At 34.7% G+C, this 23,122-nt stretch overlaps 1 protein-coding gene, 1 long non-coding RNA gene and 2 pseudogenes across 3 annotated transcripts; 1 reads left to right on the top strand and 3 right to left on the bottom strand.

Annotated features, from left to right (window-relative positions):
* Positions 1-691: 691 nt before the first annotated feature.
* Positions 692-3,884, bottom strand: LOC145627230 (uncharacterized). 2 transcript variants are annotated; one of them, XR_014111354.1, is made up of 3 exons: positions 3,542-3,884; positions 1,221-1,345; positions 692-929 (listed from the first exon to the last, which is right to left on the bottom strand). It is a non-coding gene; the product is annotated as an uncharacterized LOC145627230 (long non-coding RNA). The 2 variants fall into 2 exon arrangements; XR_014111353.1 differs by lacking the exon at positions 3,542-3,884 and adding an exon at positions 2,783-3,532 and having other exon boundaries at positions 1,221-2,136.
* Positions 3,885-14,572: 10,688 nt separating this feature from the next.
* Positions 14,573-15,124, top strand: LOC145628112 (F-box/kelch-repeat protein At1g57790-like). Its single transcript, XM_081680431.1, has one exon. It carries the CDS (start codon positions 14,573-14,575, stop codon positions 15,122-15,124), a length of 552 nt encoding a protein of 183 aa, XP_081536557.1.
* Positions 15,125-15,940: 816 nt separating this feature from the next.
* LOC145628111 (L-type lectin-domain containing receptor kinase IX.1 pseudogene) lies at positions 15,941-17,998 on the bottom strand (annotated as a pseudogene).
* A 2,518-nt stretch (positions 17,999-20,516) lies between these two features.
* LOC145627229 (L-type lectin-domain containing receptor kinase IX.1 pseudogene) lies at positions 20,517-22,861 on the bottom strand (annotated as a pseudogene).
* Positions 22,862-23,122: the final 261 nt, after the last annotated feature.

Here is a 23,122-nt window from a genome sequence, read left to right as displayed (position 1 = left end):
ACAACTGATCCTCTCATTTTAAATATTTTAAGCAATGTAGAAAGATTAGCCTACAAAAATATAGATACGGAGTACAAGAATTTAAAAGCATATTGCAAATAATTTGTAGCATTGTTATGTCAGCTGAATTATTTATAATTTAAGGGATTTGCAACTTTAGTCATGTTTGAGAAATATGTAACATTAGACTTATATATATCTTGTGTTTGAGAAATATGTAACATTAGACTTTTATCTTTTTAAATGATTGGAAATTATGACGAATGTTTTTTTTACCCTTAAATGACATGGACCGCTCACTACAACAAATAAGATCAAAGAGGGGGATTTAAATTGCCCTTTTAGCTTCGTCCTATTAGCCTCAAAGGGCAACTACAGTCTTTCGCCCTCTTTGGTAAAGATCAAAGAAGGCAAAAAATTTCGCCCTCTTTGTTAAAGATCAAAGAAGGCAAAAAATTTCGCCCTATTTGATCAAAATCAAGGAGGACAAAGCTTTTCGCCCTCTTTGATCAAAATCTAAGATTAGCCCTCTTTGATCAAAATCTAAGAGGACAAAAATTTTCGCCCTCTTTGATTAAAATCTAAGGGCAAAATTAAAGTCGCCCTCTTTGTTCATTTTTTAGTTTTTAAAAAAAAAAAAAAGAATTCTAGGAGGATACATTTAGGGAAAAAAAAGGTCTTAATAGGAATATAAACAAAAGTATTAATCAAGTATTTATAAATAGCAAATAGCTAAGCCAAAGAGTACTAAAATTTAATAATGTTTTTTTCTAGGACATGAACTATCAAGCAATCTTCTCATTCTTGCAGCTTCTAGCATCCCCTTTTTTTCCATATGTAATGCAACCCGCCTTTTGGTGTCCATCCCCAAAACATCAGCACATTGACTTGCAAACTTGACAGATTCAGGTAAGAAATAGTTTCGAGTCCTGTAGGTTTTAATGTGACTGTTAATCCTCTTCAAGAAGAAAGGGAAAGTTACAATTCACAAAAGTCAAGTTCAAGAATAAGATACTAAAATGGAATGTTTGACGGACTGATGGACTACTGCCAAAATAACAGCATGTAGAAAAGCATCGGTCTGAGCACTATGTCTTATACCTACTGAATTATATAAGAACCTATCCAAGATTCCTCTAACATAATAAGTTAACATAACCATGGCATAAAAATGCATCCACATGACAATTTTATGTAAAGAGTAAGCTAGAAAATATTACCTCTATCAAGCATCAAGGCCAATTTTCTCCACGACTAACCGAAGCTTTTGTTCTAGGTCATCTTGTTTCTTCTTAGAAACTTCCAATTCAGCTCGCATCATATTATTTTCATTTTGTAGTTATTCCTAGAAAATCACATGCATACATATTACCAGGAAGATCAAAAAACAACAGAAGGATTTCCATTAGAAAAGATAAAACGTAGCTGTATATGAAAATATAAACTGAAGATAAAAGGAATAAAAGATATAAAGAACTCATCCCTCAAAAAAAAAAAAAAAAAAAAAAAGAAATAAGATATAAAGAACTCTCTTCCGGCTACGAGAAACAAGAAGGTTATAAATTCAGTGCACAACTAGGATGAATAATTAAGGACAATCAGGAGTTTAATTCAACTAGGAGTTTGTGTTGCAATCATTATTTGATCAAACTGGGAAAAATTAAAGCAGTTATCTGTGACTAGCCTATAGCAACAATGGCCATGTCTATGAAGCATATATGAAATTCTATTAGCATAAGGTGAAGCAACCATATTGAAAAACATTTAAACTCAAGGACTAACAAGAAAGTGCAACCAAGCTTTCTGGGAGAAATCAAGAAATCAAGGACTGACTACAATATGCTTCAGGAATGTAACTAAACACTACAATTCTCAGCATAAGCATCATAATTCATAATTACATTAAAGTTAATTAGTCTCAAGCTAATCCCAGATCAGATAATCTATATAACATGCCCTTGAAGTAAACGCACTGCCTAATTAACCATTCATGATGTGCACACTATCATCAAATTTCATATGGCCAAAGAGTAGCTTTTTAACTTTTTGAGGGGAGTATGTCGTAAGATGTCCCAACCTACCCGATAATCGAGCAATACGGAAGTATACCCTAAAACAGGTGCCTCAACGGACAACCTGGGAACGCAAATTCTATGCCACTCACTGCATAATCAAATGACAAAAAATCTTGATTGAGAGGATCTCTTCTGAATATTTAATTTGATTTTTCGATTTTTCTTAGTTGAATTTCTAATAGGGGTTCTTGTAATTTTCAGTATATCTGTTCTAGATTGTCACACACTAGTGTTAAAAAACAAGGTCCTACATAGATCACATGTTTATGTTCTAATAAGCCAATGAGACACTTCAAAAATACATTAATGAGTAAGCTCTATGGTTTTAAAAATCTACCATGATCAATTGCATACATGTGGACACAATTAAAACACAGAACGACAATTACAAGACTGTCGAAAACATCAAGATAAATATGCTTTCATGTACTCATACTCCGTAATTGTTACGAAAGATAGGCAGAAGTGGATTGCAACTCTTCTGTCAAAAATCATTTCATACAAGTAATCTGTCCACAATTTTCTTTTATAGCATTGACAATATGCACATAAAGCAGGCTTATTCTTAATCAAATGCGTAGTATATATGAGTTAATTATGTTCATTGGTACCTACAGAATCCACAAAGGCAAATAAGAGATTACTCAAAGCATCATCACTGATCAAAAAGGGGAATAAAAAATGAAGTAATTGCTGAAAATGCTCACCAAGATGGCAACTGTTTGACTTCATTTGAAGTGCTGGACTAGGAATGTTTTGAGTGTTGCACCAAAAACATGTATTTTGGATCAATATAACCTATGTTTTTGGATAATACTAACTAATTCACAATCTTCAAAACCGAAAACTAATTTAGTCCAATAAACTTAAGACAGGAACGCTTAAAGATTACAGGTTAACGATTATGAGCTTATTAATGAAAAGTACCAAATCATAAACTAGCTCTGAACATAACATGGATACCTAAAAGAGCTTCACAATCAATAAGTAATCTATAATCAAACTGCAATCAACTACTATTATACATTACATTTTGAAATCAGATAATGAGGTAATTAATCATATACTTATCTCCAATGATCATGCATCATAAACACCAGTTCATACAAAACAATTTTATTATTATTTTTTTTAATCAACAGTCTTTGAGGTGTTTCATCAAACACTTTACCTGCACTATTTGAAAACTATAAACTTTTCTTTTTTCCCGGATTCTTTAAGGCATTTCATCAAACACTATATTTGCACCATTCCGAATTATTTAAGTATGATTATTATAGGTATTTCATCAATTTTTTAACAGGCAAAATCGAAAGCTTGCTTGACTCGACAAAAGTAGCATGCTATACAACAAATTTCGAATCCAAGCAACAATTTAAATTTCAATAACAAAAACATTCGAGTAATTAACTAGCATTAAACCCTAGATTGTGAAATTGATAGTCCAGGCCATAATTTAATACTACCTGAGAAGCCGCTTCAATGGAGGATCGAGAAAGCTCAAATTCGCTTCAATGGAGGATCGAGAAAGCTCAAACTCGCTTCAATGGAGAATTCGAAGTGTAGTTATCGCATTGTGAGGAGAGAGAGGGGTTTTACAATTTTTGATTTTGGGGTTTGTTTTACGGAGTAAAGTAGAAGTATTTGTTTATTTGTGCAAGCAACGATGACAACTACTATTAATTTGGCCCCTTATTGTTTATCAAAGAGGGCGATTGTTTAAGTCGCCCTTATTGTTTGATCAAAGAGGGCGAATTTTATTTAGTCGCCCTTATTGATCAGCTATAAGGCAACGACCAAATTTTTGCCCTTTTTGATAACAATATAATAGGGCGAGTTCTATATGTCCTATTTGATGGTGTTTAAGAAGGCAAAATTAAAGTCGCCCTTTTTGTCAGAATAAAATCGCCCTCTTTGATCTATTTTCTTGTAGTGGCTGTAAGTAATAAATTAGGAGGAAAATTTTAAAGGTTTTAGAGCTAGCTTTATTTAGTTCTCAACACAAAGTGGAATGTGTATAATTTATATTTAAAATATCAATGTCATTAGATAGAACAATTTTTTGTAAATTCACATACACCATCAATCTTTAATAATGCATAAATCCATTAATCTTTGGAAACATTAAAACCACACTAATACAATGTAAAAACAAAAAAAAAAAACACTTATACTTCTTAATCACTCTTATTATTACTAAACACGTCATTAACCCACCTAAATTCCAATTTAGAAGTAGAATTTTCAAATATTTTGCAAAGCTAGTAGTGTCGGCTATCCAGACGTTTGCCTTTGTTTTTCTCGGAGCCATGCGTGAAATCCACATGCCGAGTGAGTTCGGTTTGAGTGGCAAACTTCTCTCCACAGTAGGAACATCTCCATGTCTTGCTATCCTATTCCTTTGAAGAGCGGTTGTTGCTTGACGATGAACCTGGCTTCGGCATTATTATCTTGTAGTTTAGAAAATTTTGTGTTATTTCTTCAAATGAGAAACAAAAGCACTACAATATACTCCCCTAAATATATAAAAGAGAGAAGTGTGAGGCATTCATGAAGAGTTTAAGTACCTAACATTTTTGGTGGTTAAAGTCTTTATTTTTACATGAGGTTAAATTGCAAAAAACACATGATAAAACTATTTACAACTAAATAAAAAATGTATATAAAGTTGCAATGTTATCAATTTTACAAATAATCATTGTGTTTTAAAATTTATTAAATAGATAAAATAAGATTTATTTTTTGTTTTTTTATTACTTGTATATAGATAAACCGAACGATTTCCCTTAATATTGTTAAAATAGAAATTAATTCCCATTATGCTTCGTTTTAAAAACAAATTCCCAAAGTAGTGTCCACGTAGGATTGGTTTTCGGTTCAACTTAAAACCGCTAACGGTATTAGCGGTTTTGGAATTTTTGTAAAATAAAGTCAAAGAGACCTGTTTTTATTGAAAGGCGGTCTCTTTGAAGTTATAAGTGTAAACGTCAGCGCTCTCTTTTCTTGTTGTGGGCTAAGAATTAACAAGGACACAAAGAGACCTGTTGATTGAAAGGCGGTCTCTTTGAAATAATTTTCCTGTACACTATGCCTTGTGAATTAACCAAGGATGCAAAGAGACCTGTTATTGTTGGAGGCGGTCTCTTTTTTAAAACCGCTATTACCATTAGCGGTTTTAAGTTGAACCAAAAGCAAAAAAAAGATCCTACGTGGACACTATGTAGGGAATTTATTTTTAAATCAATGTATTATGGGAATTGATTTTTATTTCAACAATATTATGGGAAATCGTTCTAGATAAACCCGAATCCGAATTAGCACAAAAGGATAAACCGGATGGAACACTAAATAGTAAGCTATATATATTTTTTTTTTCTTTTGTCTATATTCTGATATCTAAATTATTAACAATTTTAATTTCCACATAAATTTCACATCAGATATTTAGGGCCTGTTCATATTTACTGAACTGAGCTGAACTGAACTGAACTGAACTGAATTGAACTGATTGGAGCTGAACTGAACTGAAGTGAACTGAAAAATTAAAATGCATAAAACTGAACTGAACTGAACTGAACTGATTAGAGCTTAACTGAACTGAACTGAACTGATTGGAGCTGAACTGAACTGAACTGAAAATAAGTAAATATGAACAGGCCCTTAGATAAAATCATTAATACTAAAAAATAAGTTTTATTATTTAAGGGCTTGTTTGGCATCATTTTTGGTTTTTAGTTTCCTGTTTTTTTGAAAACTAAAACCAAAAACAAGAAACAAGAAAAAGGTGTTTCCACTTTTTTGTTGTCAGTTTTCAAAATTATTATGATTTTAATAAGTTTAAATAATTTTTGATTCATTATGTGACATATATCATATACTTTTATGCAACAAAAAACCAAAAAACAGAAAACCACAGCAATGCCAAACGAACCCTAAATAATTTACATTCTAATATCAAAATTTGATTTTTTATATTTTAAACAATACTAATATAGTACCCTTGCAATAATTTGAAATTGATCATTAACACATCAAATGCTCAAATCTTTATTGTCAAACTTATTAAGGTTTTACCACCAGTTCGCCTTTGGGATAAAAGAGCCAGCAAACTTTACCGCCCACTTTTGACTCAAAATTACACAAAAAGATATATATATTGGTGATGGGCTTTTGATAGTACTTCTAAAGAGTTATATATTCTAAAATGTGCATTTAATAAGTATTCTCCGACCCAAAAAAATTGAAGTAACAAAAAAAAAAAAAAAAGACAATCCATACAACAGAGTATAATAAAATCAAATTTAAAGCCAACAAGAATTCAATTGTTCAGCAGTGTTGCAAAAATCCTCCATGGAATCTTCACTCCCGAAAACATGATACATACTCGTCTCAAGCGAGTAAAAAACTATACTATTTCCTTTAATCCTTGAAACAAATATCTTATTTCTCATTCGGTCTTCTGAAGTTGGTATTGAAATCGACGATGAACGATTGATAAACAAGCTATGGTTACCAAGATTTTGAACATCGACCCATTGTTTCTTAAAATGGTTAAACTCGAACACTTTAATACTCCATCCCATATAGCCAATGAATACCGCAAGGAGCTTTCCACCGCACTCGACTAAGTGAGATGAATGAAAATGAGCAAAGGGAATTGATGGTCTGTGATAAACGTTCCAACTTCCGACTCCATCTACCAATTCAAATGCTCCAAGATGTCCAAATTTCCTATCAAGCACGTAAAATGCTCCATTAAAGTAAACTGGACTACTAGTCCCAACACAAAATTCATCGTCATTGTTGTCGACATCAACTCGAGTCCACCTTTCATCTCCATATCGAAGGTAGTAGATGACTAGATAATTAAAGGAAACAAACTGAACAGTCACACAGTCAGTAGACGTAGGATTTGTTGAGAATCCAATGCTTCTAACATCCCAAAGGCTGACCTTTTCGTTCGGGGGATAGTCCCCCTTTACCCTTGTTAAGGGATTGCAAAACTTTATCGATCGTGTCTTGTCAATTGATAATATTAGCCACCCATCTTTGGAGAAATCTATGATAAAAGGATCCGGAGATAAGTCAAGGGTCATACTATGTGAGTCTTCTCGACTTGGGTCCATTACTTGACATAGCCCGCGACTACTCTTAAACCAGATAAACAAGGGGAGCTTGCTATTAGTGTCGACATTCCATTTAGGTAGTGTTGAGTGAAATGTCTTACAACTTGCTCGGAAATTCCAATAATCGAACAAATGCATATACGTGGAAACCAAGTGTATCATGTCTATAGGGAGCTCGACAAACATGTTTCTTTCTTTTGAAAGCTTTGTGGAATCAATCAGAATAGTGTCGATCAATTCTTGTCCTTCGATATCCTTGATTGCTACTAATCTGTCACTACAAAAACAAAGAAAGTTGGTTTAATACAAAGTTCTAATAAATATGAATTTAAACAAAACAAGAGAACTAGTACAAGTACTAACCTATAATTATAATGTTGTTGTGGTGGCATCATATTTACCCAAATAGGCGTGCTAAAAGGGGTGGACAAGGCTGCACAAGTCGAATGCATAGTCAATGTATCATCATCTAATCTATAAACATAGAGGACTCGATCATCAATGGGAGAAAGAAAGTAGACACAATTCTCTTGGACTCCGGTTGACGCCGTAGCTCCCCAACACCAAGTACAACAATCACCACCTACAAAAAGCGAACGGCCACCCAAACACTTAGTCTCTACCCACTTCGATTCAACCGTATCCAATTCCCAAACTTTGACTTCACTGATTCGAGTATCCCACGCTTTGCGTTGAAAAACACCCACACAATATATAAGACTACATGATTCAACCAAGTAGTGCTTAGGATGATAACTACCATGATCGCAATTTGGACCCTTTAACCCTTGCAAGGGCTTTAAGGCTAGAGAGTAGGATCCGGAGCCATCATCTGCTATCGCGATTTCCATACTCACCATATAGTCCATTATACCACCATAGCCAATTGGATTCCTTATACCAGCCATGCCGTATATAATTCCATTTAACGCCGCGACTAATTTTATTTCTGCATTATTACCATCAAGTTCTATCCTCTGACTCACCCAACTAGTACAATTCATGGTTGGACTACAAGAAAACACTCTGTCTTTAAAAAACAAAAACAGAACATAACCTTTAGGATTATTTGGAGGGGAATTCGAAGTGATCACACAACAACTTAACAACTCTTCGTCTTCACTAGTTGGTAATTCCGGAAGAAGAAAATATTCCAAAGTAATTAGATTTTTCATAGAGAATAGGTTCTTCTTGGAAAAATCGCGTAAGATTAACCATCCTTGACAACAAGCTCGTATAGTTTTGCCTCGCAATTCAGGAATACTTTTGATGTACAACTCGTTAGAAAAGGTGTTGCAAAACGTCTGAATTTGTTTGCTTCTATCACTTCCATGGGTATACACAAGCCAAGGTACATCTCCAACAGCCGGAGCCCTTAATTTATCCGCGGTCTCTTTCATTGATCGATCGACCAATACTTTGAATGTATCTATTAACCTAAAATAAATTAATAAAAATTAAACGTCTATGTAAATTAAGGTTTCTTTCAAACACATATGATATATATCATCGACAAGTAAAATTTAGCAAAATTAATTAAAAATCGAAATTGCAAATTTAGAACCAAAATAAAGGGTGAAAGATTATACCAAGTAAGTAATATCTTAAGCAGTGGAATTTGGTAAGAGAACTTTCAACTCGTACGTCTAAACGATGTATTTTTTTTTTTTTTTTGAAGAGAAATAGCCCAAGGGCTAACTAACTTTCATTAATAGGGAGGTCCGAAGACAACAAATTAATAATACAAGAAGGAAAATTATCAAACCAAAAATGACTACCGACCACCCAAGGCAAATGAGCAAGCTCATGTGCTACAATAAAAACAATTTAACTACAAATAATGTGTATATCTATATATATATAAGATATAACTCGTATATATTACAATTTACAAATAATGTGTATCTTTTGTTTCCATATTTCCTTATCTATCAATGTGATAAAACCTTCCATATATATATATATATACATATATATATTTCCTAATTGTTTACAACCTGAAAAAATCTGTGCGGTAGCACTTTTTCTTTTGTATTTTTTTAAATTAAAATTTTATATATTTATATGGTTTAATTTTTTTTTTTTTTTTTTTTTTTGAGTAGCATATGGTTTAATTTTTTATATTAAAATAACTTGTGAATTTTCTATTTTCCTTATATATTTAGATAAAAATTATAATATTAAAAGTAAATAATTTATATTTAATTTTTCTCAAAAAAAAAAAAAAAAACTCTATATTTAATTACTTTAACCTCTAAAATATCATTCCCTAGTTTTCTTATGTGTAGTTGAATTGTTCGATTATAAAAGAAATAACAAATTCTAATGGTGCTCTTCCGTGGCGCTTTTAAAAATTATAATCTTAGGTGGCGTGTTAAAAAATTATATGTGACTTTATTTTTTATTTTTTTTTTATATTTTTTTTATATATCATACTCTTACGTGACGATCTAATTTTTTTTTTAAACAATCATAATTCCATTTGGGGAGAATTCAAGTTAATCTCTAAGATTGACATGAAAAGTTAATCTCCTCTCACAATATATTATTTTATTTTTATTTTTTAAATAATAAAAGTGAAAAAGTAAAATGACACGAAAACAAATGCATAAAGTTGTAAGAGGAGATTAACTTGGAATGTTAATCTCGGAGATTAAATGGGGCTCCCTCATTCTACTTGACCTTCTAAAATCTTGGTAAAAATTAAACTTAAATTATCATATTTACTAATTTTCTATTATTAAAAAGAATTGAATATCAACATGTTTTGTATGCGGCTAATTTAAGGATATCATGTGGCCGGACAAAGTAACCCTTATAAAAACGAGCAAGTAACCTCTGTAATACTAACCGAGTAACCCCTGATACCGACTAAATAACCCTTATAATTAATATTGATTGAACAACTCTTATAACACTAATTAAGTAACCCCATAAGACTAATGAAGTAATAACTTTGATAATAGTCGGTTACGTGGCCTGGTGTGGCCAATGACATATAAAAGTATGCTTTTTTTTTTTTTTAGGAAAATTTGCCAATTACTACCGCAAGTTAATACTACTTTGTAAATTACTACCGCAAATTAAAAAAGTTGTGAATTACTACCGTAAAAAATTTTAAGATGTTGCGATTACTACCAAACCTCCATTAAACCCAACTATGACGTCATTATATCACTTTAACCCATGGTTAAAGCCCTTAACCATGACTTCATTATATCCCTAATCCATTTTCTTTTTTGGGGGGGCTGGTTAAAGCCCTTAACCATGGTCAAACACGGGTTAAAGAGATATAATGACGTCATAGTTGGGTTTAATGGGGGTTTGGTAGTAATTGCAACATCTTAAAATTTTTTACGGTAGTAATTCATAATTTTTTTAATTTGCGGTAGTAATTTACAAAGTGGTATTAACTTGCGGTAGTAATTGGCAAATTATCCTTTTTTTTATTATTTTTTTTAATTTTTGAATAAAGTGTGATTTTAAATGGATCTTATTTTATGATATATTCATTAACACAAAGTTTTGATTAATTTTGTATATGTGAAATATTAGAAGTATATCGATAGTAAAACTTATACAACAATTTTATGATAAAAAAATCTGATTTATTTATTAGCAATGATATGATATGATATAATATGATATGATATTATTAATGTTATTTATCATTCTTTCCTTTTTTAAAATTACTGCATTTTTTCAGAGGTTTTTTAGTGCGGCAAGCCACATGATCGATGCGGCAGAGGCTACTTGCATTGTATTATAGGGTTATATGTATGAGTTACTTGTATCCTGGGTAACTTGTAGGGTGTTACTTGTAGGGTATTGCTTGTATTATGAGGCTATTTGTATGGGTTACTTGTATCGTGGGGTTACTTGTAGGTGTTACTTGTATTATGAGTAACTCATACAAGTAACTTCAGAACAAAATCCCATACCAAACCAGTAACGCATTACAAGTAACCCCTGACCAAAACCAGTAACACCCATACAAGTAACCCTAGAATACAGGTAACACCTACAAGTAACCCTGACAAAACTAGTAACACCCTACATGTAACCCTTGCCGCACCATGTGGCCAGCCGCATACAAAAATTAGCATTTTTTTTTTTTTTTTTAGGAGCAAAAATACTGCATAATTAAGAATAAATGTAAAGAGAGAATTCAATATTTCCCTTTATTCGTGGGAAAGTATATATTTATATAATAATGTGGCTAAGCCATATATTGTTGTTTCCAAAAAAAAAAAATATTTATATATTGTAATATTCCTAAAACAAAACTAAGGGAAAAAAGGAATAAGGGGCCGTTTGGTTGGGGTTAATCATCAAAGGGAATGGAAATCAACTACCCCCATTCCCTTTGTTGTTGTTTGTTAGACCATTTTCTTCATTTCCTTTACCCCCTTCAATTCATTCCCCCAAATCCCTCTAACTCCATTCCCCACCCCCCTAGACTTTCCCATTCCCATTCCCTAGCCACCATCTCACCACCATACCACCACACTCACCACCGGAAAGTCAGCCGCCACACCGCCGCTCTACCTCCGATTGGTCGCCGCTCGATCTCTGACGGGTCGCCGCATCTCCTCCGGCGGGTTGCTGCACCTTCACCACCCTTTCCCTCCCCTGTGAAACTTCCCCAACCCCTTGCAAAAGCCTTAAAAATCCCCTTCCCTCCCCGGAAAAGCGTCAGACAACCATCCCACCACCCTCGAAACCCAAGGCGAGGGTGGTGGGAGGGTTGTCTGACGCTTTTCCGGGGAGGGAAGGGGATTTTAAGGGTTTTGCGAGGGGCTCGGCGGGAAGTCTGGAACAACTTTGCGGGGGAAGAGGAGGGTCAGCGAAGGGCGAGGAGGTTGCGGCGAACGGCGGCGAGTGGTGGGGGGAGTGCGGCGAACGGCGTGGTGGCTGAAATAGGTGGGATTTGAAAAAAATGGGTGGTTGTGTGGTGGTGATGTGGTGGTTCGGTGGTTGTGTGGATTGGTGGCTTATTTCCATTATTTTCAAAGCAAACAACATGACAAATGTAAGGGTTTTTCATTCCATTCTCCTTCTTTCCCTTTGTTCATTCCATTCCGATTACCCTCTACGAACCAGACGGCCCCTAAATGCAAAACTGGAGTATATCGTATTACTTTGTTGTACATTTAATTGTCGATAAAAACTAAACTTTAAAAAGAAAGTAAAAATAGGAAAATATAATCAAACACAGAGTCAAGGCAATAATATAGACGTACGAGTTGAAGGTTCTCCGAGCTAATTGGGCTAGCTGCTAGCTTTAGGATATTACTGTACTAACTTTGTATCTTCTCTTACCTTTTATTTTGGTCCTCTGTAATTTGATTTAAATTTTACTAAATTTAATATGTTGATGATATATTATAGAAGTGAGAATATTGCTACTCGTACAATATCATCATCATAGCTAGATATAGCATATAGAATATATTCTTATCTTATGTACTTATTATCATATATTATAACCCTTAAATATATTGATCAATTGAAATCACTCGAATCCAGATGTTTTCAGTCTCACATGGTATCCCAGCTAGGTTAAAGGCTCCAATAATTGTTGGGGAAGAACCTTGGCTTGTCATGAAGCACGGAAACTCTTAATTTTAGCCACGTATCGTTTCCGAAACGAATCCGAAACCTCTTACGTTTCGAAACCCGTTTCGAAACGGCTCATGGAGTTTCCTTGTTTTGTGAAGCGTCTCGCATAATTTAACAGTTCGAAAATCCGTGGGAAACTTAATTAAGGATATAAATAAGCGTTTCCCCTTTAAAAGAAAGCAATTAAACCCTTATATTCACAAATTACGAGCAGTCAAGCAGCATAGTTATTTGAGTTGTTTTTATAATTGTCGTTTCCATGCTTTTGAGATCCATGTTGCTGCCATCACCGCCTAGCTAGAACAAAGTCAATCTAACTACCACCGAACGATTTCACTAATTTGATGTTTTTCTTGTATTTAATTTGGAAAAAAGGTAGTTCTTGCAATTTACCGAACAAAGTATCTGTTTGTTTTTATTTTTTTGCATGTTTATTTGGTATTTTATTCTGATTAAATGTATTTATTTATGTATTTTTAATGTGTCCCCGTTTCCCATAATTTTAAAATTTCCGTTTTCCCGATTCCCCGTTTCCCCGTCTCCGTTTCCGTTGTCCGTTTCCGTGCAACCTACCCATCCTTATAGAATCGAACATAGAATCGAACATCTTCTGATGTTCTGCAACATATTTTCTAACGAGTTGTACATCAAAAGCATTCCTGAATTGCGAGGCAAAACTACGCGAGCTTGTTGTCAAGGATGGTTAATCTTACGCGATTTTTCCAAGAAGAACCTATTCTCTATGCAAAATCTAATCACTTTAGAGTATTTTCTTCTTCCAGCATTACCAATTAATGAAGAAGAAGAGTTGTTAAGTTGTTGTGCGATCAATTCGAATTCTCCTCCAAGTTGTCCAAAGGGTTGTGTTCTGTTTTTGTTTTTTAAAGACAGAGTAATTTCTTGTACTCCGAGTATAAATTGTACTAGTTGGGTGAGTCAGAGGATAGAACTTGATGGTAATATTGCAGAAATAGCATTAGTCGCGGCTGTAAATGTAGTTATGTACGGCATGGCTGGTATAAGGGATCCGGATGACTATTATTTAGAGGACTATATGGTGAGTATGGAAATCGCGGTAGCAGATGATGGCTCCAAATCCTACTCTCTCGCCTTAAAGCCCTTGCACCAGCTAACGTATCCAATTTGTGATCATGATTGTTATAATCAAAAGTATTATTTGGTTGGATCGAAGTGGGTAGAGACTAAGTGTTTGGGTGGTCGTTCCTGATTGTTGTACTTGGTGTTGGGGATCTACGACATCAACTGGAGTCTGAGAGAATTGTGTCTACTTTATTTCTCCCATTGATGGTCGACTCCTTTATGTTTATAGATTAGATGATGATACATTGACTATGCATTCGACTTGTGAAGCCTTGCTTACCCATTTTAGCTCGCCTATTTGGGTAAATATGATGCCACCACAACAACATTTTTATAGGTTAGTACTTGTACTAGTTCTCCTCTGTTGTTTAAGTTCGTTTTTATTTTAACTTTGTATTCAACCAACTTTCTCTGGTTTTTGTAGTGAGAGCTTAGTAGTTGTCCGGACATCCAAGGACAACAATTGAACAACACTATTATGAGTGATTACGCTGATGAGCTGCCAAAAGAAAGAAGCATCATGTTCATCGAGCTTCCTAAAGACATGATACACTTGGTGTACAAGTATATGCATTTGTTCGATTATTGGAATTTCCGAGCTAGTTGTAAAACATTTCACTCAACACTACCTAAATTGACTCACATAGTATGATCCTTGATTTATCTTTGGATCCTTTCATTATTGATTTCTCCAAAGATGGGTGGCTAGTATTATCTATTGCAAAGACACAATTGATAAAGTTTTGCAATCCCTTAACAGGAGTAAAGGGGGACTATCCCCCAAATGAAGAAGTCAGACTTTATAATGTTGGAAGCATTGGATTCTCAACAAATCCTACGTCTCCTGACTGTGTGACTGTTAAGTTTGTTTACAACGATGATTTAGTCATCTACTACCATCGATATGGGGATAAAATGTGGACTCGATTTGATGTGGACAACTATGACAATGAATTTAGTGTTGGGACTGGTAGTCCAGTTTATTTTAATGGAGCATTTTACGTACTTGACAGGAACCTTGGGCATCTCGGAGCATTTGAATTGGTAGATGGAGGTGGAAGTTGGAACATTTATCACACTCCAGTTATTCCATTTGCCCATTTTCATTCAACTCACTTAGTTGAGTGTGGTGGAAAACTCCTTGCTATATTCATTGGCCATATGGGATCGAGAGTCAAAGTGTTCCAGTTACTCGCTTGATACTTGTATGTATCATGTTTCCGGAAGTGAAAAATCCATGAAGAATTTTTGTAGTACTGCTGAACCATTAAATATTTGTTGGCTCTAACTTTGATTTTATTAGTCTATTGTATGGATTAAATTTTTTTAATAGTCGTTATACAATTTATATGCTAATTATTTTTTATGGATTAACAATTTGTTTTAGTCATTATACAATTTATATGCTAATTAATTTTCAACCTGCATATTTCTTTCTAAAACATACTTTTTTTAATTTTCTTCAAATTTTTTTGTTGGAAAATACTCATTATTGCACATTAAGACATAAATTTAAAGAACTACAATCAAATATATAGAAAAAACTTTCACGTTAATTCACACTATCAGCCTTTCATGATGATTAATTCATTCAATCTGTTTTTACTCACTTCGTCCCTAAATTACATTCTTATTTCTCTCTATTATGTGAGGATTAAATGATAGAAGTGGGAATGTAATTTAAGGACGGGGGGAGTACTAATATAGTAAGACTTGTAAATCGGAAACATTCTAGAGGAATACAAAGAACAAAGAAGATTGATAGAGCAACCGAGATTTAATGTAGCATTTTCTGTAATCAGGTTATGAAGTCATTGAATGTTTCCCTTTTAAATTAGGTGCCTACATATGTTTCTTTTTTAGTTTAGTACTTATACTAGAAAGCGTAAAAAGTTATTCAATCAAATGACGATACAACATGCAAAACACCAAGGAATCACTTGCTACCATAAAGAATATAAAAAGGGCAATTTTGTTCAGGCAAATAAAATCTAGATTCTAGAAATATAAGGCTGATCAGACTGCTGCATTCTCTAGCAGTAAAGGAGTAGCGCCGGAAACAACTATGTGAGAAGAAGAGGAGCTTGTGGTAGCACTGCTGCCTGTTAACCCAGAGGAGGACGATACATAGAAAGGCTCTGCATTCGTCGTTGGTGGAGAGCTATAGGTAGGAACCGGGAATTTTGTAGGCAGGTTAGGCAAAGGAGACTCCTTGTTAAGAACATTTATAACCTGTCTTATAGTAGGACGGAAAGTATATTCAGGATGACTACACCACAACCCAAAAATCATTAAGCATTCCATTTCCCGAATGTCAAATTCTCCTTGAAGCATATTATCGACTGCATCAAGAAGACAGCCTTCTCCATAGAGCTGCCACACCCACTCTATCATACTCATCACCTTACTAGGCTCTTCATTGGTTTCAACAGGCCGCCTTCCACAAGCAATTTCAAGGGCCACCACCCCAAAACTGTATACATCAGATTCTTTGCTTGATTTACCTGTCATAACACACTCTGGGGCAAGGTAGCCTAAAGTGCCGGCCAATACAGTTGTTTGTGATCCTCGATTGTGGTCTACGAGCCTAGCAAGCCCAAAATCTCCAAGCTTAGCATTAAAATTTGAATCAAGCATGACATTGCTAGACTTGATATCCCTATGCAACACACATTGTTCCCATTCTTCGTGCAGGTACAGCAAGGCAGATGCCAAGCCATGGGCAATTTTGTACCTCTCTGCCCACGGTAACACCATCCTCCTCTTGTTGGCGAATAGATGGGTGTCAAGACTTCCATTAGGCATGAATTCATAGACAAGAAGCAAGTCTCCTTGTTCATGGCACCAACCAAGAAGTTGAACCAAATTTTTATGCCTCATATGACTGATAACCTTCACCTCTGAGATATACTCCTTTTTCCCTTGTTTCGATCCCCTTGATATCTTCTTCACTGCAATATCCCGGCTTAGATCAGACAGATAACCTTTATAGACGCCTCCAAAACCTCCCTGTCCTAGCTTTCCTTCCTCGAGAAAGTCTCTAGTAGCACGAATAAGCTCATTGTAAGTGAACCTCCTTGGCCCAGTATCCTGGTCAAAATCATCATCCATGTCAATATTTTTGTCATCATTACTTTCCCTGAATCTCCTACGCCTCCACATAAACACAATTGAGCCTAATCCAATTATTAAGACACTAATTCCAGCTACAAGGCCCCCAATCATTGGTGCTTTGCTATTACTTTGGCGGCTTGTCACACTAATATCCGTATCTTCTAAAGTAGAGTTGAAGTCCCAAGAATGGATGCTATGAAGTTCAACATTTTTACCTGTTGCAGCAGAGAACCCAACTCTGACTGTTTCCGGAAGAATGGAGCTTAAGTCAACGATATATGAAAGGTTAGATTCCCCATTAAACACAGGATGATTATCATAAGTTAGGAAAACACTCAAATTCTTTGTCACAGAATCACAAGTTATCCAAGAATTTGCCGTAGTAGTCCTGTTTTTCAGGCCCCCATCCACTGTAATATTAGCCTTTGAAACTACAGACGCAACATCAATTCCCAAATGATCACCAATCGGATCATACCCATTCCTGAAGGTGTCATATTCGACAGCAACAAATTGATATTTACTGGTAACTTTGGCGTTCACAACCAAACCAAGACGCCCACCTGTTGAATTCTCTGGAGCATACTCTGTATAATTATCAAAAGGCGCTATGAAAAAAGTCATCCCATCACCAAAACGTTTATTGTTGCCCACTCTTGTGATTTTGAATGAAAAATGGGTGGTAAAGTTTGTTTTCTTGCTGGTTTTTTTATCCCAAAGACGGACAGGTTGATTATAGGATGCTCGTCCTACACTGACTTTAAGATCATCACCTCTCACACTCTTTGTGAGCTGAATCACCCCATTTGCAGAAAATGTATCGTTCTTGTAGGTGATATTTCGAGAACTATCTTGGTCAAATCTAGTGAAGTTAAAGAAAAGTGATTCAACTTGGTTGATAAATAAAAGCAAAGAAACAAATGAAACACACTTTGTTCTCACAATAATTGATTCACTCATTCTGAAAATTCTAAACAATGCAGTAATAAAATTTATTAAGACACAAAATTGTAGCTTTTTTTTTGGTGCTAAGCTACAAGAAGGTAGATAAATAATAAAATGTAGCTACAAATTCATTGATACGATAGACTAGCTCATTTGTATCATTGATACGATAGACTAGCTTGATTTTTTCAAACTTAATGTAATTAACTAGTAATATCCCAGCTGCAACTTATTGAGCACGACAATTAGTTTATGACAAATCATTAAAAAGACAGTGACAAAAAATCATATATCTAGCGGTAAAACCTTAAAAAATATTGACAATAAAGACGTGAGCACTTGACGACTTCAAAATTCTACCTTGGGCGGCCAAATAGAAAAAAAAAATGTTCCTATGTACGTCAAGTCACAAGTTGAATTCCCCACAATCTCCACTAAATATATATAGGACTGATTTTCAAAATGAACACTGAATAATACATATATATAGAGTGCAACTTTATCAGATACATGTCAATACTATAGGTCATTGGGATGAAGTATAATGACAAACCAAAGCTGCATATTGATATGCTCATTTCAGTAGATTGAAATACAGAGCAAAAGATACAAAAGAATGAAGAAAGGCAGATAAAATTTATAAGTTGGAATACAAAGCTTGGCTTAAATTTACTTAGAAAAGTCCAGGTTACACTATATTCAGTTTTCTGGTAGTAATATTTCAGCTTCAGTTTGTTTACTATGTCAAACACACTATTCTAATAATCCTATGTTATAAATAAAGGACCGTGTCTAACTGGTAATAACAAACTTAGTCATAGAAATCTAGATTAAAGAAAAATAATTAAACTCCATGTGTTTATTACGGTCAATTACCAATGCTGACATTTACTATGGAAAATAAGTACTCCCTTCTTCTTTAAAAACATAGTCCTGTTAATTTGTTATCCATTTCATCCAAGTTGATTTACTTATGTGAACAAGTGATGTGTATCCTACCACTTAGTCTTGCTTGTTCTTCATATCTAATGCGATATGTGACCTTCCATTAACTCTTTCTCTCGGGATCAATTTTATTTATTCTAGACTTCTAGAGCGTCAATACACAATAACCACTAGTTCTAGCTTAGTACAGGGTCAATTAAGTCTGTTCAAATTTAGAGCCTCCTATTAAAAGTCCAGGAAATAACTATTCTAGATTAAAAAACATTTATACATTGCATGCACAAATTCAAGTCAATGGAAAAAACATTTTGCTCTCTAAAAAGAAAAAGAAAAAAAAACACATTCAACTCATGAGCTAGGTGCAAAGAAAAAAGACGTACAGTATATACATATTTCTCCATTTCCAAAATGTGACACCATTTACCTTTTAAGAAAATTTCACAATTATTACAGGTACTAATGTAGAATCAATAGTAAGCAATCTGAAAAAGAGATCTCTAGTCTTAGATTCTTACAACGAGGCAATGAGAGAGTAAAAGCTTTCCTGGTGAAGGACTAACCTTTGGCAAATAATGGGATGAATCATAAAACAAATTTTGTTTAAATTGTAAGGTATATATGATTAACAAAGCAGTATTACATCTAGAAACAAATATGGAGTAAATAACAATACTAGAGTGAAAACATAATTAAATTGATGCAGCAATATTCTTGAAATACTTCAATGTAGACAAGTAGTACAGACTGTATGTATCTTCAGAGAGTTACGGTAATGAAATAATTTTAATAAACTTACAATATATAAACTTAGTATAAATTGGCAAATCAGACTTCAGCACTGCATTCCCAGACAACAAGGGAGAAGAGTCATCACTTCAGCACTACTCCCTGTAAATCCAGAAGAACATTGATGTAACAACGAAAATTTGTAAAAACCACTTTTTAAAACTTTTCTTTTTTTTTTTTTTTTTTAAAAAAAAAAAAAAAAAACATCTTATAATTTTATTTTTATTTTTATTTGAGAACATACTTAAATATAATTTTTTATGAGATTACACCTTAGACGGGTGATATTGACCATATTTTCTGGCGTTGACCCTAACTCCTTTTTTTCTTTTTCCCCTTTCATCCCTCCAATTACTGTTTCTCTTTCCTCTACTCTTGTCTTCAACCTTGGAATTCTCTGAATTGAAGGGGGCGAACCCCATTGTTTTGAGCGAATTGCAGTAAGCAACCTCAATTAAACTAAGTTTGAGGCAGACAAGTTGTTTAATTTAATGAAGTTGCAACTTAATTTCGTTGGTTTCCATTTACCGTAGATTAGGGTTTTTGATTGGAAATTAATTTTGGGTAGGAGCCAATAAGGATTGAAATTTGGGCTGCTTTGTTGAAGGTAAGTATTTAGATTCAATTACAGTCATCAGAGTGCAATCTGCATATAAATTAGTCGGCCAACAAGAGGTTAGGGATTGGTAAAAGTGTAAAAGACTCTGAGTTTCTTTCTATTTCTACCTGAACGGTGATGACATACATTTATGTACTTAATGTCTTAATTAATTTGTCTATTACATAAATGGCCTTAAATTGTACTCATGGACAACATGTTTACTTGTCTCACGCTAATGGAGGTTGCTGCTACTGTTTTGTGAATTAAAGCCTTTAATTACTTGATATAATTGCATTAGCAGGGTTAAGCAATGTTCGAAGAAGGTAGAAAAAATTTCTATAAAAATAAACATCTTGATGGGTTTTTACAGTCTTCATTTCTTAACGAATTTTAATTGCACCAAAATGGAACTGCAGAACGAAATCTGACAGAAACTCAAATTCATTGAAAAATATCATACTGTTGCATAATCTACCATCAAAGGAGTACCACCAGAAGCAACTGGATATGCTGATGAGGAGGTTGTGATGCCAGCAGTACCGCTGCTTTTAAACCTGGGGGAGGAAGCGACATAGAAAGGCTCTACATATGTTGGTGGAGTGCTATAGGTGGAAGCTGAGAGGTTGGTAAGCAATATAGACAAAGAAGACTCCTTGTTAAGAACATTTATAACCTTTCTTACAGTAGGACGTAAAGTGTCTTCAGGATGGCAACACGACAACCCAACAATCATCAAGCATTCCATTTCTTGAATGTCAAATTCTCCTTCTAGTGTTTTATCAACTGCATCAAGAAGACGGCCTTCTCCATAGAGCTGCAACACCCACTCTACCAGACTCACCTTACTAGGCTCTTCCTTGTGTTCAATAGCCCGCCTTCCACATGCAATTTCAAGGGCTACCACCCCAAAACTGTAGACATCAGATTCTCTGCTAGATTTTGCAGTCATAACACACTCTGGGGCTAGGTAGCCTAAAGTGCCAGCCAATACAGTTGTTTGTGATCCTCGATTATGGTCAACGAGCCTAGCAAGCCCAAAATCTCCAAGCTTAGCATTGAAATTAGAATCAAGCATGACATTGCTAGACTTGATATCCCTATGCAGCACACATTGCTCCCATTCTTCGTGGAGGTATAGCAAGGCAGATGCCAAGCCATATGCAATTTTGTACCTGTCTGCCCATGGTAAGACCGTTGTCCTCTTGCCTGCAAAAATATGGGAGTCAAGACTTCCATTAGGCATAAATTCATAAACTAGAAGCAATTCCTTTTTCTCATGGCACCAACCAAGAAGTTGAACCAAATTTTTATGCCTTAGACGACTGATAACCTTCACCTCTGATACATACTCCCTTTCCCCCTGTTTAGACCCCTTTGATATCTTCTTGACTGCAATAATCTGGCTTATATCAGACAAAAAACCTTTATACACGCCTCCAAAACCTCCCTGCCCTAACTTCCTTTCCTCGAGAAAGTTGCTAGTGGCACGAATAAGTTCATTGTAAGTGAACCTCCTTGGCCCAGTATCCTGGTCAAAATTCATGTTACCGTTACTTCCCCTTGATCTCCTCCGCCCCCACATAAACATAGCTGATCCTGAACCAATTATTAAGACACTGATTCCGGCTACAAGGCCACCAATCATTGCTGCTTTGCTACTGCTGTGGCTGCTTGTCACAGTTGTGTGATTTTGCCATGGTACATTGATATCGGTATCTTCTAAGGTTGAGTTGAAGTCCCAAGAAAGGATGCTATGAAGTTCAACATATGTACCAGTTGAAGCCGTGAACCCAACTCTGACTGTTTCAGGAAGAATGGAGCTTAAGTCAATGATATGCGACAGGCTAGATTCCCCGTTAAACACAGGATGAGCCTCATAAGTTAGATAAACACTCAGGTTCTTAGTTACAGAATCATAAGTTATCCAAGAATTTGCTGTAGACCTGTTTTTCAGTCCCCCATCCACTGTAACATCAACCTGGGAAACTACCGAAGTATCATCAATTCCCAAATGATCACCAGGCAGATCATACCAATTCTTGAAGGTGTCAAATTCGACAGCAACAAATCGATATTTACTTGTAACATTGACAGCAACAACCAAACCAAGACACCGACCATATGAAGTCTCTGGAGCATACTCTGTAGAATCATCAAAAGGCGCTATGAAAAAAGTCATACCATCACCAAAATGACTAGTGTTGTCTGCTGGTTTAATTTGGAATGAAAAGTGGGTGGTAAAGTCTGTTTTCTTGCTGGTTTTTTTATCCCAGAGACGAACAGGCTGATTATAGGATGCTCGCCCTACACTTGCTTGAAGATTAGAACCCACTGTACTCTTCGTCATCTGAATCACTCCATCTTCAAAATGTGTATCATTCTTGCAGGTAATATTTCGAGAACTATCTTGGTCGAAACCAGTGAAATTAAAGAAAAGTGATTCAACATGGTTTAGGAAAAAAAGCAAGAAAACAAAAAATTGAAACACAAACTTCATATTATAACAGTGAATTATGCATCCTCTCATTTCCAAATTTTTGTTAACAATGCAGAAACACTGGTGAACAAAAATTTTAGAGAAAAGAATTACAAGGTTGCATTGCAAAAATTTGTTCCATTAATAAGGTGAACAAAGCTTAATACTACTACGGAGTACTAAATTCTGGCCAATTAATTTACTAGTAATTTCCCAGCTGCAACGTATTGAGCAAGGTCAATTTGTCTATATTATTACAAATTGTCTTCATTATTGGTCACATAAAATTATAAATCAGCAAAAATGGACAATATTGACAGAAAATGCAGTA

The sequence above is a fragment of the Chenopodium album genome, chromosome 4 (assembly GCF_948465745.1).
Source record: "Chenopodium album chromosome 4, dcCheAlbu1.1, whole genome shotgun sequence".
NCBI lineage: Eukaryota > Viridiplantae > Streptophyta > Magnoliopsida > Caryophyllales > Amaranthaceae > Chenopodium > Chenopodium album.
Note: the sequence above shows the minus strand (reverse complement) of the source record. Positions and strands in the feature narration are given on the sequence as shown.